This window comes from Tachyglossus aculeatus, chromosome 3 (assembly GCF_015852505.1).
Source record: "Tachyglossus aculeatus isolate mTacAcu1 chromosome 3, mTacAcu1.pri, whole genome shotgun sequence".
Taxonomy (NCBI): domain Eukaryota; kingdom Metazoa; phylum Chordata; class Mammalia; order Monotremata; family Tachyglossidae; genus Tachyglossus; species Tachyglossus aculeatus.
Window position 1 is genome coordinate 86,081,007 of NC_052068.1, and position 19,449 is coordinate 86,100,455.

Here is a 19,449-nt window from a genome sequence, read left to right on the forward strand (position 1 = left end):
TGATTAGTACAGTGCCTGGCACACAGTAAATGTTTAACAAATACTGCTTGATAAGCCGCACGGCCTAGTGGATAAAGCTTGGGCCTGGGAGTCAGAAGGATCTGAGTTCTAGTCCTGGCTCCACTACTTGTCTGCTCTGTGACCTTGGGCAAGTCACTTCCCTTAACATCGTCACTTCAGTTAACTTTTCTGTTCCTGGGGATTAAGACTATGAGCCCTGTGTGGAACCTGTGTGGAACCCGGACTGTGTCCCATCTGACTGATTGTATCTACCCCAGCACTTCGAACAGTGCTTGACGCTTAATAAAAGCACTTAATAAATACCATTATTATTAAATACCATTATTATTATTATTATTGAACTGCCATCAAATGATGCAGGTGATAGTGCTCTGTATCTGGCACAATACCTATCTTAGCATTACATGTGTCCTTTATCCCCCATGTATTGTCACTGGCCACCTTAAATCCACTGCTCAGCTCTTTCACTCTTCCTACTGAGAGCTCACCTCCTCCAGGAGGCCTTCCCAGACTGAGCCCCTTCCTTCCTCTCCCCCTCGTGCCCCTCTCCATCCCCCCATCTTATCTCCTTCCCTTCACCACAGCACCTGTATATATGTATATATGGTTGTACATATTTATTACTCTATTTATTTATTTATTTATTTTACTTGTACATATCTATTCTATTTTATTTTGTACCCTTTTCTGCGAGCTACCTCTTCTGTTCTTTTCAGTCTTGTACCCTTTTCCTATTTTTTCCCTTTATCGGTTTCCTTTCCTCCTCACTTTCCCTCATTCCCTGTCCCTCCACCCCTCTCTATTCCTATCCCCTCCCTCCCCCATTCCTGTTGCAGCAGTAGGAAGCCTGGGGACTGACTCCCCTGGACTGTTGGCCCATGTTTCTGTTCTCCTGTGGGTTGAGGCTTGTAGCACGTAAACCAAGCCCACTGTGTTTTCTGACTGAGACCTGGCTGCTGGACCCCTGTTTTGAGAGCTAGTTCATTCAATCGTATTTATTGAGCACTTACTGTGTGCAGAGCGCTGTACTAAGTACTTGGAAAGTATAATTCGACAACAAATAGAAATAATCCCTACCCAACAATGGGCTCTAAGCTAGTTCATTCATTCAGTCATATTTATTAAGCACTTACTATGTTCAGAGTGCTGTACTAGTGCTTGGAAAGTACAATTCAGGAACAAATAGAAATAATCCCTACCCAACAAGGGGGCCAGGCCTTGAAGCCTGAACTGTGAAGATGTGGTGAGATGACGTTTCTCATTCCAGCCCAGCAACAAGAAAGAGATCAGACACCAACCCAAAGAGCTTACTTGGGAATATAAATGTAGATCAATAGGGTAACTTTTTTTTCCCCCCACTGAAGGTGGACTGACTTTCAGCCCCTTATATTATCAGGTGCTAATTTGGAGCCAGAGACCCTCGTGCTATGGGAAAATCATGCTATAGAACTCACACCTTGAATGACAAATCTACTTGTACCAGCGTGGATGGTGTTCTACTGAGAGCTCTAGACTGTGAGCTCATTGTGGGCAGGGAATGTGTCTGTTGTTCCACTGTACTCTCCCCAGTGCTTAGTACAATGCTTTGCACACAGTAAGCACTCAGTAAAATATGAATGAATTAATACTGAGAGTAGAAGCTCATTATGGGACAAGCTTTCTCTGATTCTTCAATAGCCGTCTCTTCAAATCATGAAATGAAAACTTGCGCTGGAGCAGAAGAGACAGCATTCTGTCTACTCTGGACTCTCTATTTCACACATTACACTGTAATTTGAATCATTTCTGAGAGTCCCTCAGGTCTAGTTTGGACGGTTCTTGTGTTATCCCCCTGATTGACTTATGGTGGTGTATACCACGCTGCAGCAGAGAGAAGGTAGGTATATGAGGGCTGGGGAGGAGGGCAAGAAGATATTCTGTAGGAATGAACGCCGCTGTGGCAATCAGGCCTAGAGAGGGAGATGAATGCACAATTCCTCTTTGTAGAGACAGTGAATGCTCAGGGCTTTGTAATAATGTGCTGCTAAACCCACAAATTGCAAACGTTCCTTCACTTGCCTCTTCTCCATTTTCCAGTCACATGAATGGCAAAGTGTTCATATGGGCCACCGAGCAGCATTAAGGGACTGATTGCTCTGTGGACACCTTCGAGTCATCACAGCTACTTATACAAGGCACTGGTACCTATGGATTGGCATTTAAGTGAGAAGCGGTGTGGTCTAGTGGAAAGAGCATGGGACCACTTGTTTGCTGTGTGACCTTGGGCAAGTTACTTCAGTTCTCATCTGTAAAATGGGGATTGAGACTGTGAACCCCATGTGGGACATGGACTGTGTCCACCATGATTGGCTTGTAACTACCCCCAGACCTTAGTACAGTGCCTGGTGCATAGTAAGCACTTAACCACTACCATTAAAAAGAAAATTTATTCCTGGGTTTGGTGGCTTTTTTACTACATTGATGCTAATCAGCAGGGGCTTTCCCCACCACTCTTTCCGAATCTTGGTCCTGCAGGGTTTTTTTGTTGTTTCTGCTGATGTAGCTCTTCATGTTGCAATCAGTTTTTAGTTCAAATTCATTTCTTTAATTTTACGTTGCCAGGTTCTTGGGATTAAAATTCACCACTGCTCTGGGGCTCACTCAGCATTGGAATTTCCCAGCTCTGGTATCTTTGGGGCTTGTTCCGTAAGCTCGGTGTGGGCAGGGAACATTTCTGCTAATTCTGTGGTATTGTGCTCTCCCTAGAGATTAATACAGTGTTCTGCTCACAGTAAGCACTCAGTAAATACCATTGACTGATTGATCGGTCAGAGAGCAATGAAAATATGATTACTAGGCCTGCAACACAAAAAGACGGAGGAAAACTGGAAAAAATAAAATCCACCCAGTGGTTGATTATTCTTCTCAGTCAGGGCTCCCAAATTACTGCAGTTCCCACTCTTTTCTCTTCTTTCTTCAATAGGGTATTCTTCCAAGCTGAAAAGAACAAAATGATTGCAGAGTTGCACTGCCAACTCTGATTCCAGTCTGTAAACCTAAGGCATTTAATTGTGGTTTGGTGACAAAGTCGTTTAGGAGTCTGCCCTTCTGCCAGTCTTTGGCCCCTTTGTTTCATTAGGAAGAAATCCAATTGGATTGGGGCCAGCAAAGAAAGAGAGTGGGTCTCTAGCTAAAACCACTAGACATGGACCCTGCAGATGATGCCAAATCTCCTTTTAACTTCCTCTCTTTCGTCCACTGACTGTTCCCAGACCCCCCAAATAGAGAGGTAGTAATAGAAGTAATAGTTTCTGAGCACTCCTTGGGAGCAAGGCACTCTACTTAAGTGTTTGGGGGAAGTATGTCTCTATGTGTTGCCGACTTGTACTTCCCGAGCGCTTAGTACAGTGCTCTGCACACAGTAAGCGCTCAATAAATATGATTGATTGATATTAAACAGAGGTGACCTTTTCCCTGCCCTCCAGGAGACTACAGTTTAATGTGAGACAGGAATAAGAAATATTTACTAATGGAGTAGCACAAGTAAGAAATTGAATGAGAAGCAGCATGGCTTAGTGGCAACAGCCTGGGGTTGGGAGTCAGAGGTCGTGGGTTCTAATTCTGCCTCCATCCCGACTCTGCCAATTGTCTGCTCCGTGACTTTGGGCAAGTCACTTCACTTCTCTGGGCCTCAGTGACCTCATCTGGAAAATGGGGAATAAGACTGTGAGCCCCACATGGGACAACCTGATTAAATTGTACCTACCCCAGCACTTAGAACAGTGCTTGGCACATAGTAAGTGCTTAACAAATGCTACCATTATTATTATTGTTATGTGCAATTGAATAGCATATTCATTCATTGTCATATTTATTAAGTGCTTACTGTGTTCAGAGCACTGTACTAAGCGCTTGGGAAGTACAAATCAGCAACATACAGAGACAGTCCCCACCCAACAACAGGCTCACAGTCTAGAAGGGGGAGAAACGACAAAACAAAATAAGTAGACAGGTGTCAGTACCATCAGAATAAATAGAATTATAGCTATATACACATCATCAATAAAATAGAGTAATAAATATGTACAAATATACACAAGTGCTGTGGGGAGGGGAGGGGGGGGAGGGTTGGGGGGCCGATGGGGAGGAGGAGAAGAGAAAAGGGGGAGAGCTCACTCTGGGAAGGCCTCCTGGAGGAGGTGAGTTCTCAGTAGGGCTTTGAAGGGAGGAAGAAAGCTAGTTTGGTGGATGTGTAGAGGGAGGGCATTCCAGGCCAGAGGTAGGACGTGAGCCAGGGGTCGACAGCGTGACACGCGAGAACGAGGCACAGTGAAGAGGTTAGTGGCAGAGGAGCAGAGTGTGCTGGCTGGGCTATAGAAGGAGAGAAGGGAGGTGAGGTAGGAGGGGGTGAGGTGATGGAGAGCTCTGAAGCCAAGAGTGAGGAGTTTTTACTTCATTCAAAAGTTGACAGGCAACCTCTGGAGATTTTTGAGAAGGAGAGTGACATGCCCAGAGCGTTTCTGTAGAGAGATAATCCAGGCAGCAGAGTGAAGTATAGACTGAAGCAGGGAGAGACAGGAAGATGGGAGATCAGAAAGGAGGCTGATGCAGTAATCCAGTCAGGGTAGGATGAGAGATTGAACCATCAAGGTAGCGGTTTAGATGGAGAGGAGAGGGCGGATCATGACGATGCAGTGGAGGTGAGACCAGCGGGTTTTGGTGACAGATTGGGTGTGTGGGGTGAATGAGAGAGCAGAGTCAAGGATGATACCAAGGTTGTGGGCTTGTGAGATGGGAAGGGTGTTAGTGCTGTGGAGGATGGGTGACAGTAGACTGTCTGGAGTATACAGACTCTAGACTGTAAGCTCATTGTGGGCAGGGAATGTGTCTATTGTTATATTGTACTCTCCCAAGCACTTAATATGGTGCTTTGCACACAGTAAGCACTCAACTATAATTGAATGAGAAAATGAATGAATCAGGAAAATATAAGCTCTGGTGATGGCTCAGGGCTGGTGTGATTCGGGATCATCATCATCAATCGTATTTATTGAGCGCTTACTATGTGCAGAGCACTGTACTAAGCACTTGGGAAGTACAAATTGTACAGAATTGTACAAAATTGTACAAAAAGTACAAATTCGGGATGCTGGGAACTAAATCACAGAAGACTTGCTGGAGGAGGTGAACTTTCAGGAGGGGGTTGTAGGAGAAGCAGCATGGCTGGAGAAGCAGCATGGCTCAGTGGAAAGAGCCCAGGCTTTGGAGTCAGAGGTCATGGGTTCAAATCCCGGCTCCGCCAATTGTCAGCTGTGTGACTTTGGGCAAGTCACTTCACTTCTCTGGGCCTCAGTTCCCTCATCTGTAAAATGGGGATTAAGACTGTAAGCCCCCTGTGGGACAACCTGATCACCTTGTAACCTCCTCAGCGCTTAGAACAGTGCTTTGCACATAGTAAGTGCTTAATAAATGCCATTATTATTATTATTATTATTATTATTATTATTATTATTATTATTATTATTATTATCATACAGTAGACAAGTGGCCAAGCCGGGATTAGAACTCACATCCTCTGATTCCCAAACCCATGCTCTTGCCACTAGGTCATGCTGCATCAGCCTGGTTGCAGCCATGTCGCCAAATTCAGCATTTCAACTCTTGAGCACATCTGGCTTTTTTAAATGGTATTTTTAAGTGCTTACTCTGTATCAGGAGAACTGAAGCACAGAGAAGATAAATGACTTGTCCAAGGTCACACAGCAAGCATTTGGCAGAACCGAGATTAGAACCCAGGTCCTCTGACTGCCAGGCTAATGCTCTTCCCGTTAGCCCATGCTGATCTCATTGTTTGCATTCAATAAGGGGCAGTGGGTTACACCATTCCAGGAAATGTATCTGTTAAATTGTACTCTCCCAAGCTCTTTGGATAGTACTCTGCACATAGTAAGCACTTAATAAATAAAATTGAGTGACTGACTGACTTTCCCCACCTGTGTGATCTGTGCTCAACAAAATAGTCATCTTGATGTCTCAGGTTTGGAGGAAATGAAGGCAATACAGCTATGCAGTTCATTCCTGGAATAGGCCTAGGATTGGGAGCAGAGAGACTAGATGAGAGCTGAAGGGAGTTGTGGGATTGGGAGGATGTTTTTAATGTGCTGGGGTTGCAGGGGGACACTTGAGCATGCTTGACGACAGAGGGGGAGGAAGAATCAGTGAGTGCAAGGTTGAAAAGAATAGTGAGGCTGGGGCCAGGGAGAATGGGAGCCAAGTGATTTTAGTAGGTGAGAGGGGAATAGGGTCAGCAGTGTAGTTAGAAGGGGTGGATTTTGAAAGCAGCCAGGTGAACATCTCATGAGAAGCAGCCAAGTAGCAGGATAAGGATGAATATGCCACAGTAGAGAGGAGTGATGGGAGATTTTAGGGAATTCACACCTTTATGGTCAGAATTTTACCACTGAAGAAGTTGTCAAGGTCATCAGGGTTAGGGAAGGAAGTCGTGGGCAGTGGGGGGGACTAGGGACTTCAGGAAGGAGTTGAAGTTTGGAAAAGTTGGAGGAGATTGTGGACAAGGAGTCAGGGGGCAAAACAGTGAACTTAAGCAGGAAAGAGAGCTGAGTTATAGCCAGGTAGAGTGGATTTGTAATGGTAGAAGTTGGCCGGAAACCCAGATATTAGCCAGCTGCATACATTCAGCCATATAAGCAGAATGTGGCCTAGATCCGGAGCTGGGGGTTGGAGGGGCACGAATGATTGGGATGGTGGGGAGGGGGAGTGAGGGTTGAGATTGGTGGTGATGCTAAAGTTAAGGATCTGTCCTTTTCCATCTAAGGATGGGAGGTTCCAAGGCGGGTGAAAGAGTCTGGATTTGGTGGCGTGAGTGTAGAGTATTGGCTGACATGGTTGTGGGTGAGGGATATGAGGCATGGGAGCAATTTTTGTGAAAACTATGTTGCTTTCTGCTCTGCAGACATACAGGAACTGTTTATCAAGATAAAAAGCCTGCCTATAGAAATTATTAACTGACAAGCCGTGGGGAACCACATTTTTCTAATAATTGAGAAAAGCATTTTAGCATGCTTCCCCTGGTATGGGGGCAAAGTTAAAAATTTCAGTTGTGCTCTTTCTACAGTTATAATGGTGTTGCAGCTTTTACTCTCTCCCCTCCCTGCTCCCCTTCTAAGTGGGGCTGCAAGATCTAGTAGGCATGAATCTTTGGTTCTTTTTGGGGGGGCAGGGGGATGGGAGTTGGGGGGAAATATGATAGAGTTTCTAGGTATCAAATCTGGGCTAAGTGAGAGGGGAAATCTGTTTGACCCAAAGCAACCCTAACCAGCCTGGTCTGGCATTCATTCTGTCCCCTCTTTCCAGTTAAACTTTGTCAATCAATCATTCAATCAGTTGATTGGTATTTATTGAGTGCTTATTGTGTGCAGAGTACCATACTAAGTGCTTGGGAGAGAACAATGCAACAGAAACGTTCCCTTCCCATGAAGAGTCTCCAAAATATTTCACGTTGACAGTGATCTCTGAGTGTTCAGAAAATGCCATGTACTGAGTGGGATCTCAGAAATGATTTGGGAGAGATTTGCGAGTCCTCCAAGACCCTGTGGTCTTTGCCCTGAATAGGATGAAAGAGTTAAGAATCCCTAATCAATGGCATTTGAGTGCTTACTGTGTGCAGAGCACTATACTAAGAGCTTGGAAGAGTAAAATACCACAGTCAGTAGACTCATTCCCTGCCCAGAGACCTTAGTTGTTTTTTTCCAATGGAATTTGTTAAGCACTTGCTATGTTCCAGGCACCATATTAAATGTTGGGATAGATACAGGATAATCAGGTTGGATATGTCCCTGTCTCTCATAGGGCTCAGAGTATTATTCCCCATTTTACAGATGAGGTAACTGAGACAAAGATTAGTTAAGTGACTGTCCTAAGGTCACCCAGAAGACAAGTGGCAGAGCCAGGATTAGAACTCAGTCTTGAAACAGAACTAGAGGACTAGGGGCCCTAATTAGCAGGCATCGGACAATCTGCCACTCTGCCCATGGGTGTCAGACCATGGGTAGGCCCAAATCATAAATCACCAGCTAGCCTGCCTTGCTACTTCCTAACGATAGGTATGCTGATCAAGGGCCATACTGGTTCCCAATAATTTGCTCTTAGTCCTGTGACAAAGCACAATCCTCTGAGAAAGTGCAATCAGAAATGACCAGGAAATCATTTCATTATTTCCACTGTAGCCGGAGAGCCAGAGCGGCTCCAGACACGGTTTTGATCTTGGTCTGCTGTGGCTGGAATTCCCTACACGATTAGTTTCACCAACAGTTCTTTGATTGAAAGGTTTCTTGGGGGTTTGAGGCATGGAATTAACCAACTGCCTGTTACAATTAGTATTGTCAGAGCTTACAGGATAGCTCCCGGCGCAGACTAAGAGCTTGTCAGCATCAATGGGATGATTTAATTCAAGAACCCATTGATTATTGAGTAAATGTTAGAGGAAGGGCAAAAATGCCCTGAGTGTCTTGTAATCTGGTCTATACATTGCAAAAAAAAGGTTTACTAAGAAGCTGCAGTGTGGTCTAGTGGAAAAAGCACGGGCTTGGGAGTCAGAGGAGCTGGGTTCTAATCCTGTCTCTGCCATTTGCTTGCCGCATTAGCTTGGGCAAGTCACTTAACTTCTCTGCGCCTCAGTATCCTCAACAGTAAAATGGGGACTAATTCCTACTCCCTCCTACTTAAACTGCGAGCCCCATGTGGGACAGGGACTGTGTCCAAACTGACTGACTTGTATCTACCCCTATGCTTTGAACAGTGTTTGACACATAATAAGCACTTAACAAATACAATAAAAAAAAAATGCAACAAACAGAAGCAAAGACCAGTGGGAATGTGCTGTCCAAAGAGTGCCTACAAGCTTGGACTTTGTGTCAGAGTAGAGGCTGCTAGGACTTCTGCTCAGTGAGTGGAGAATCTGACTCTCAAAGTGTCCCTTTTCTAGTTTGTAATGGCATATCATTCAATTCATTCAATCGTATTTGAGTGCTTACTGTGTGCAGAGCACTGTACTAAATGCTTGGAAGAAGCAGCGTGGCTTAGTGGAAAAACCATGGGCTTGGCAGTCAGAGGACGTTGGTTCTAATTGTGGCAATGCCACTTGTCAGCTGTGTGACTTTGGGCAAGTCACTTAACTTCTCTGTGCCTCCGTTCCCTCATCTGTAAAATGAGGATGAAGACTGTGAGCCCCATGTAGGACAACCTGATTACCTTGTCTCTACCCCAGAGCTTAGAATGGTGCTTGGCATAGTAAGCGCTTAACAAATACCATCATTATCATTATTATTATTATTAATAATAATAATAATAAAATAACAGTAAACACACACTCCCTGCCTACAACGAGTTTACAGTCTAACGGGGGAGACAGACATTAACATAAACAAATTATAGATATGCAGATAAGTGCTGTGGGGCTGGGAGTAGGGATTTAAAGAAGGGAGCAAGTCAGGGTGACACAGAAGAGAGTGGGAGAAGAGGAAAGGAGGCATAAGTCAGGGAAGGCTTCTTGGAGGAGATATGCCTTCAATAAGGATTTGTTAAGCACTTGCTAGGTTCCAGGCACTATAGTAAGCACTGGGATAAATACAGGATAATCAAGTTGGACAAAGTCCATGTTCCACATAGGGTTTACAGTTTTAATCCCCATTTTTCAGATGGGTAACTGTGGCACAGAGAAGTTAATTGACTTATCTAAATTCAGGCAGCAGGCAAGTGACAGAGCTGGGATTAGAATCAATCATATTTATTGAGCACGTACTGTGTGCCGAGCACTGTACTAAGCACTTGGGAGAGTACAACACAACAATATGACACACATATTCCCTGCCCACAGTGAGCTTACAGTCTAGAGTTTAAAACAAAATCTTCCTTCCTGTTTGGGTCAAAACAGAGGAACTGCTGCAGCTGCTTCTGACTCTCAAGGCCCTACTGAGAGCTCACCTCCTCCAGGAGGCCTTCCCAGACTGAGCCCCTTCCTTCCTCTCCCCCTCTCCATACCCCCGCATCTTACCTCCTTCCCTTCCCCACAGCACCTGTATATATGTATATATGTTTGTACATATTTATTACTCTATTCATTTATTTTACTTGTACCTATCTATTCTATTTATTTTATTTTGTTAGTATGTTTGGTTTTGTTCTCTGTCTCCCCCTTCTAGACTGTGAGCCCACTGTTGGGTAGGGACTGTCTCTATATGTTGCCAGCTTGTACTTCCCAAGTGCTTAGTACAGTGCTCTGCACACAGTAAGCGCTCAATAAATACAATTGATTGATTGATTGATTGAATGATTGGAATAATAATAATGGTACTTGTTAAGTTCTTACTATGTGCCAAGCACTGTTCTGAGCTCTGGAGCACTGTTGGAAACTCACAGCCTCTCATCAGTGGAAAGAGCTAATTCCTGACTTGGCATCCTTTCCCCAATTCCCTTCTCAGGCCTTCATTGCATCATCTGCCCCTCCAAGTCCTCTGTTTTCTAACCTATAAACTGGGGCAGTGGTACCTCTTCAAAACCCTCCTCAAATCACATCTCCTCCAAGAGGCATTCTCTGACTAAATCCTCATTTCCTCTATCTGTCCTGTCTCCCTGCGGCAACTCTGTATATGACTATGTACGCCTTAGGCACTTTGATTCTTAAATCCCCACAACTCCTTATACTCTATTTTCCCCTATTTGTAATTTATTTAAATGTCTGTCTCCCCCCGTAGACTCTACACTCCTTGTGAGCAGAAAACATGTCCACCCACTCCTTTGTATAATACTTTCCCAAATGCTTAACATAGTGCTCTGATATAGTAAATGCTCAATAAATACCATCCACGGATTGACTGATACCCCTAGGAACATCAAAGCTATTGTTGAGAAAACCAGTTCATACTTGCCAAATCCCTTAGACATATGTTTTCTTTTCTCATTATAACCAGTGGCCAAACCATGCTCTTTACTGTATTTTCAATGACCTTCCTTGTGCTGTCCAAAATTGTGTTTTTCTCTCTGGCTGCCACTACACATTGGGAGGATGATATCAGTGGTGCTTTCTACCACCCCGGCGGGCAAGAAAATAGCACCTGTTTCATGAGGCCTCCAGAAAATCTTGGGAAGGCATAGTAGCTGTGGTCCCTGTTGCTGTGGTCCCAAGCCCCAGGGTGCGCTTTGGACTCAATCATAAGGCGTCTGAAATTCTGCTTCTCTAGTCACAGCACCCTACTGACTTCTGTTTTTGTTTTGTACACTATCTGTCCCTGACTTTTCTAGTGTTTAAGTGCCTTATTGTTTTGCTGCTCCCACTGTGTGTGTTCCAGTCCTCGCCCCAAGCTATATTCACAGATTGGGAGTCTCTCAGAAGGTCTAATTCCCCCCTGTGTACCTTTTCTCCCACACTTAATGCAGTGCTCTGCACACAGTAAGCACTTAATAAATGCCATGACTACTATTCAAGTTGTTGCTTGAAGAACACATTTGAAACTTCAGAATGATAAAGTATGAAAAGTTATGAAATATAATTATAATTTCATTCCATCAATATTTACAAAAAAACTAGGGTGATTGGTAAAGTGGGTGTTATCGAAGACAGCATGTCCTTTGTGCTCCTAGCAAAATGCTGGATGCTTTGATCACTGCAGCCACCAAATCTTCTGAGAAATCTTCCCTCCCAGTCCTTCCTCTCTGAAGCACTTGCTATTTGCAAATTGACAACTGTGCCTCTAAAATGTCACACAACCCCACCTCTTAGTGATGCTGGGTGGAGCGGAGGGTTTTTTTTTTCACTTTTGTTTTTGGTTTTCATAGTCTTTTCTGTTTCAAATAGGCCATTGGAAATGCTAAGACTACTCGGAATGACAACAGCAGTCGTTTTGGAAAATACATCCAGATTGGCTTTGATAAAAGATATCACATCATCGGTGCCAACATGCGAACATATCTGTTGGAAAAATCCAGAGTTGTGTTTCAGGTTAGTAGCACAGCATGTTCCTCCACATTCTTCATGTCTGTTTGTTTCTTAACCCTTTTGGGTCCCGACTATATTGCTTGTTCGGTTAGAAAGAAAACATTTATGTTTTCAGCCTACCAAAGCAACTCTGCCTAAGAAGGTAGCTCATGAAGTGCTTTAGCCATGCCTCATATCAGAGAGTAGGGTTCTTTTTCCCAATATTCTTATGCTTTCTCATTCCTAATTCAAAGAGAAGAATATGACAAGCAGCATGGCTCAATGGCAAGAGCCCGGGCTTTGGAGTCAGAGGTCATGGGTTCAAATCCCAACTACCACTTGTCAGCTGTGTGACTTTGGGCAAGTCACTTAACTTCTCTGGGCCTCAGTCCCCTCATCTGTAAAATGGGGATTAAGACTGTGAGCCCCACGTGGGACAACCTGATCACCTTGTATCTTCCCCAGCACTTAGAACAGTGCTCTGAACACAGTAAGCGCTTCACAAATGCCATTATTATTATTAAAAGTTCTTAGGGATAGGTTGCCTCTTCCCTGCTTATCTCCTTGGCCAGTCCAGCAATTGTCCAATGGAGGAAAGAGAGCACCTCCCTGTGAATCAGGAGACCTGGGTCTTAATACTGATTCTGCCCGCTGCTAGAGAGTGCAGGTGAAGACCGCGTATGCACTTTGCAGTGTGCTGCACCTCTGCCTGCTTATTCACTCATTGCCCTCTCTGCCCTGGTAAGGCAAAGGCAGGGGAGTGTAAGTGATGCTGCCGAAATCATTGGCATGGTCATTTACCCCTCTGTGTAAGTTCTTGGTCCTCAAAGCTTGTCCATTGTTCCTAATGGAATTCACCTTCACTTTTCTCTCAGATAGCCAAGGAGTTGAATCACAGTAATGAGGCCAACTTTGATATTGGAAAGCACCTGAGGGTCCACTCCTCACTTCTGGGTTCCTTTTTGGGGTTCGGCTGCGTTCCACGGTTCTGGTTCCTAGCCCAGCCTCCTGGACCACTGAAAGGAGGAAATGCTGGGACCAGGGGAGCGAATACTCAGGGTGAAGTAGGATTCCTATGGTATTTGTTAAGCACTTACTATGTGCCAGGCACTGGATAGAGCACTGAGAGAGTTAAAGGCTAATCAGGTTTGATATGGTTCCTGTTCCACATGGGGCTCACAGTTTTAATCTCCACTTTAGAAATAAGATAACTGAGGCACAGAGAAGTGAATTGACTTGCCCAAGGTCAAACAGCAGACAAGTGGCAGAGCCAGGATTAGAACCCATGTCCTTCTGACTCCAAGACCCTGCTCTAGCCATTAGGCGACACTGCTTTCCCGCTCATCATCTCCATGTTCATGGGACTCATCCAGGGTAACACAGACCTAAAGAACCCAGTTGGAATTGCTAATTTAATGCTTTTGTTGCATTTTCTCAGTGTTGTTCCCTGAGATACCCAACTCCAGGCTCTTGGATGAGATGCCAACTGCAGGCTTCTGGATGAGTTGCCTCGTTGATGCCCTGCCCTTTTTCTTCCTTGTAAATCTTCTAAGTGCAGAGATTGTGCCTACCAACTCTGTTTTTTTTAACTCTTCCAAGCACATAGTAGAGTGCTCTGCTCACAGTAAGCTCTCAATAAATACCAGCATTCTTAGTAGACCAGTATATAGCTATAAGGGATTTTTGTCCCCGATCCAACATCTGATGAGCTGGGAAGTTCACAGAATTCCACTCAGCCTTTGTTAGTGGCCTCATAGACTATTTTCATGAGGCAAAGTTGTACAGAAAAGCTGAGAACCTACTAGCAGGAAAGATTTATTCATTCAATTGTATTTATTGAGTTCTTACTGTGTGCAGAGCACTGTACTAAGCACTTGGGAAGTACAAGTCGGCAACATATGGAGACGGTCCCTACCCAGCAACAGGCTCACAGTCTAGAAAGGGGAGACAGACAACAAAACAAAACATGTAGACAGGTGTCAAAGTCGTCAGAACAAATAGAATTAAAGCTATATGTACATCATTAACAAAATAAGTAGAATAGTAAATATGTACAAGTAAAATAGAGTAATTAATCTGTACAAATTTATACAAGTGCTGTGGGGACTGGAAGGAGGTAGGGAGGGGGAGATGGGGAGGAGGAGAGTAAAAAGGGGGCTCAGTCTGGGAAGGCCTCCTGGAGGAGGTGAGCTCTCAGTAGGGCTTGAAGGGAGGAAGAGAGCTAGCTTGGCAGATGTGTGGAGGGAGGGCATTCCAGGCCAGGGGGAAGACGTGGGCCTGGGGTCGACGACGGGACAGGTGAGAACGAGGCACGGTGAGGAGGTTAGCGGCAGAGGAGCGGAGGGTGCGGGCTGGGCTGGAGAAGGAGAGAAGGGAGGTGAGGTAGGAGGGGGCGAGGTGATGGACAGCCTTGAAGCCGAGAGTAAGGAGTTTTTGCTTGATTTGTAGGTTGACAGGTAGCCACTGGAGATTTTTGAGGAGGGGAGTAACATGCCCAGAGGGTTTCTGTACAAAGATAATCCGGGCAGCAGAGTAAAATATAGACTGAAGTGGGGAGAGACAGGAGGATGGGAGATCAGAGAGGAGGCTGATGCAGTAATCTAGTCGGGATAGGATGAGAGATTGAACCATCAAGGTAGCAGTTTGGATGGAGAGGAAAGGGCAGATCTTGGCGATGCTGTGGAGGTGAACCCGGCAGGTTTTGGTGATGGATGTGCGGGGTGAAAGAGAAAGTGGATTTGAGGATGACACCAAGGTTGCGGGCTTGTGAGACGGGAAGGATGGTAGTGTCGTCTACAGTGACGGGAAAGTCAGGCAGAAGACAGGGTTTGGGAGGGGAGATAAGGAGTTCAGTCTTGGACATATTGAGTTTTAGATGGCGGGCAGTCATCCAGATGGAAATATCCGGAAGGCAGGAGGAGATTTGAGCCTGGAGGGAGGGAGAGAGTGCAGTGGCAGAGATGTAGATTTGGGTGTCATCAGCGTAGAGATGATAGTTGAAGCCGTGGGAGCAAATGAGTTCACCAAGGGAGTGAGTGTAGGTAGAGAACAGAAGGGAACCAAGAACTGACCCTTGAGGAACCCCTACAGTAAGGGGATGGGAGGGGGAGGAGGAGCCTGCAAAGGAGACTGAGAATGAATGGCTGGAGAGTTGAGGAGAACCAGGAGAGGATGGAGTCTGTGAAGCCAAGGTTGGATAGTGTATTGAGGAGAAGGGGGTGATCCACAGTGTCGAAGGCAGCTGAGAGGTCAAGGAGGATTAGGATAGAGTAGGAGCTGTTGGATTTAGCAAGAAGGAGGTCATTGGTGACCTTTGAGAGGGAAGTTTCGGTGGAGTGTAGGGAACAGAAGCTAGATTGGAAGGGGTCAAGGAGAGAGTTGGCATTGAGAAATTCAAGGCAGTGGGTGTAGATGACTCATTCTAGGAGTTTGGAAAGGAAGAGTAGGAGGGAGATAGGATGATAACTAGAAGGGGAGGTGGGGTCAAGAGAGGGGTTTTTTAGGATGGGGGAGACGTGGGCATGTTTGAAGGCAGAGGGGAAGAAACTGGTGGAGAGTGAGCGGTTGAAGATGGAACTTAAGGGGCAAGAGATTTCATAAAATGAGAGGGAATGGAGTCTGAAGCATCTGAAGCACAGGTGGATGGAGTAGCAATTGAGAGGAGGGAGAAGATCTCATCTGAAGGTACTGCTGGGAAGGATGGGAGAGTAGTGGAGAGGGTTGAGAGCGGGGAAGATGGAGAAGGGGGAGGGGTGACTTTGGGGAGCTCAGATCTGATGGCATTAATTTTACTAATGAAGTAGGAGTCCAGATCGTTGGGGGTGAGGGGAGGGACAGGGGGCCTGAGAAGGGAGTTAAATGTACAGAACAGCTGATGGGGATAATGAGCACCCTCAGGCCCAGAATGGTGACCAGACCATCTCAGCATCTGAGACTGAGCGAGCTGGAATTGAAAAGGGTTATACAAAGAAGGGTAAAGGTAGCAGCAGGAAAGAGTTGGGGGAAGGTTTTATAGACAGTTGTACTTGGGACTGCTCAAAGGGCCATAAAGTGATCTTGGCAGTTGCCACTTCTAAAATAAACCTAACTTTTTTTTTCTGTACTCCAGGCAGATGATGAAAGAAATTATCACATCTTCTACCAGCTCTGTGCCTCAGCCAGTCTTCCGGAGTTTAAAGAGCTAGCACTAAGTAAGTAGCCAGAGTGCAGACTGTTTGGACTGTAGCAGTTAAAAATTACGGCTGGGTTGGGTGCAATAGATACTACCTCTACTTAGCTCAGCTAAAGACTTTATTGAAGTATGTTTCCCATTCAATTGTAATGAGTACTGGTTACTAACCATAAGGTTTTAAGGGCCTTTTTTTAATGGCATTCATTAAGTGCTTACTATGAGCCAGGCACTGTACTAAGCACTGAAGTAGGTACACATTAATCATGTTGGGAACAGTCCAGGCCCCACATGGAGCTCATACAGTCTAGATTTCATTTTACAGATGAGGTAACTGAGGCACAGAAAAGTGTAGTAACTTGCCCAAGGTCACACAGCAGACAAGTGGCGGATCTGGGATTAGAAACCAGGTATTTCTAGCTCCCAGAGCGGTGCTCTTTCCACTGGACCATGCTCCTTTTGACATAAAATACCTGAACTAGTAGTTTTGTTTTAGACTTCTGAGTGTGTGTGAAGAGAGAGATGGGAAGATGGAAAATAGGGAAGTGGAGAGAGAGAAAGGGATGTTGTGTGTGTGTGTGTGTGTGTGTGTGTGTGTGTATCACACACACACACACACACACACACACACACGCTGAGAAGCAGCGTGGCTCAGCGGGAAGAGCCCGGGCTTTGGAGTCAGAGGTCACGGGTTTGAATCCCATCTCCGCCACATATCAGCTGTGTGACCTTGGGCAAGTCACTTAACTTCTCTGAGCCTCAGTTGCCTCATCTGTAAATTGGGGATTAAGACTGTGAGCCCCACGTGGGACAAACTGATCACCTTGTATCCCCCCCAGCACTTAGAACAGTGCTTTGCACATAGTAAGCGCTTAACAAGTGCTATTATTATTATTATTATTATTATTGTTATTATTATATATTGTGAAGGGGGAAAGCATACTTCTTAATGCACCATAAGAAATTCATTGTTAATGCACCAGTGGTGGCATGAAAATGCAGAGGCCCCAAGAGCTGTGAAACTTCAGACTGTTGGGAATATTTGTTGTTTCCCAAGCAGGCTGGTATGTTTAACACCCACACCCAGGCATCCAGAGGGAGAACGAGGCATTGATGAAAAGGGTCTCTTCACCCCAGGCCCTAGGGTGAATCACCACTTTATTGACATCAGATAAAAACCCACTCCAGTGGTGATGGCGTCATGCTTTGTTGAGTCTGGTGCGGTGCAGTGATAATTATAGGAAACAGAGGTTCCTTTTGGGGTCTTATTTCTAAGGTTTGAAAAGCCAGAGCGAGGTAGGCAAAGTAGTCTGAGCTTGGAAGTACTCGTTCTGTTTTAAACCTAAGGCAAGAAGCAGCATGGCCCAGTGGATAGAGCATGAGCTTGTGAGTCCAAAGAGTCTGGGTTCTAATTCCAGGTCTGCCACTTGTCTGCTGTGTGACCTTGAACAAGTCACTTAACTTCTCTGTGCCTCAGTTCCCTCATTTGTTAAATAGGGATTAAGACAGTGAACCCCATGTGGGACAGGGACTGTGTCCAACCTGACTAGCTTGTATCTACCAGTGAGGGTTAGTACAGTGCCTAGCACATGGTAAATGCTTAACAAGTAACATAAAAAAAGAACTTTGAGCTTACCTGATCCTTCCCCTCCTAGAGTTGATAGGGAAAGTGATCCAGAAACAGGTTTTAATGATTTTAATCTCTTTCCTGCTCTTGGCTCCAGAAAACAGCCAGTGGGTTAAGGGTGAGGCAAAGACCCAGTGAGTCAGAGGTGAGGGACGGAATGGCCATAGAAATCAAGTTTTTTAAACATGCAGATTGAATCTTGACTCTGATCTAAGGCTCTGTTATCGGTTCTAAAATCCTGCAATATGAGCTAAAGGAGGAAAAAAGAATCCTGTATCAGGATGGAAACATTCTTTGTAAGAATCGGCTTCTGGCTTTGACTTTCATTCCCTCCTCTTTGTTACCACTGTCAAAAACCTGGAGCTGGGATCTTAGATAAAATGTGCTTGATGTCTTGTCTCTTTCCCATCCAGTGTGGACAACTGACTTACTTTTAGAATTATCTTGTGATGAGGTACACCTTTTTTTCAAGTGACTTGTAGAAATTGATCTAATAGCCAATAGGTATATCTAGGTATAATTGAATCGTTTTTCTGAATGTGGCTTTGAGGTAATAGGAGCAAATCCTTCTAATTCCAGGACGCTTACCTGGGGCATTGATGTGGAAAAACGACTTTCCTCCAGCTGTGTTCCTGGGAGTAACACAGGCCTCTCAGGTGTAAGGCTAGGGTTGTTACCAATGACCTAATTCAATTAACTCCATGCACTTCTCCACTCAGTTTTTAATCTTGAAGAACTGGGAGCTAAATGAAAAGCCTTGAATGTGGTCTTGTGTCCTGACTGACATTGAATTTGCCTCATGACTGCGTAGCAGGGATGTATGGCAAATTGCCAGGCCTGATACCTAAAATTGAGGAGGTCTGGGAGCCAAATACCCTCCTTACAGCTTCAGATTTTAACGAGGGAATCCAGAGAGAATTCCCGGGCATTCCTTAGCATCCTTTCCCAATCTTCATCTTTACACCAGAAAATCTTCAAAGGAGTGACTTTTTTTAGCCTGGCTGTTGTCATGATCCATATCACACAGCACGGAAGATTTGCTGAAGAGAATAACCGGAAAGGAGTTCCAAAATTCATCTTACCATCCTCATGATTTCAAGCAAGTCTTCACTATTGTTAGGAAGAAGGAGTGCCTGTTGCAAGGGCTTGATGTTGGTCTGAACAAATGAAAAAACTACAGTCCTGTTTGACAAGTTAATGTGTCTGCTAAAGTCCTTGACAATAGTTCCCGAAGCAGAGATTAAGGAGACTATGCTACAGTACCTTTGTTCATCCCTTATTTCTGAAAATTCCTTACCAGTTCAAACAGATCTGCATGATATATTCTCAGTAGCTGACTGTGATTATCCCTGCTTCTTGGGGGAGAAGGCTCCAGGGTGTTTATATTCAAGGTCAAAAGCAAAAGATAACTGATCAGGAAAGAATTTAACCCATGAGGTTACAGAGAGCCACACAGACATTTATATGTGTAGAAAATAGGGTCTAAGAGACAAAGAAATAGAGGTTATTTTCCTGTAGAAAAGAATTCTGAGATATGATTGAGTAATCATTCTCAAATTTAAGAAAGATTATGATACAGATGATTTCACCTCTTTTGACAATAGAAGAAGCAGCAGTGGGCTGTATGTTCTAGTAGGAATGATTGAAATCAGAGCATAAGAA

General features: G+C 44.8%; 1 protein-coding gene across 1 annotated transcript in view; it reads left to right on the plus strand.

Annotated features, from left to right (window-relative positions):
* MYO5B (myosin VB) overlaps positions 1 to 19,449 on the plus strand; it is a 382,924-nt gene that overhangs the window by 182,852 nt on the left and 180,623 nt on the right. The window contains exons 6-7 of the mRNA XM_038743484.1: positions 11,873 to 12,016; positions 16,101 to 16,182. Of these exons, the coding sequence (XP_038599412.1) occupies positions 11,873 to 12,016; positions 16,101 to 16,182 (226 nt within the window). The remainder of the gene's footprint in view (positions 1 to 11,872; positions 12,017 to 16,100; positions 16,183 to 19,449) is intronic.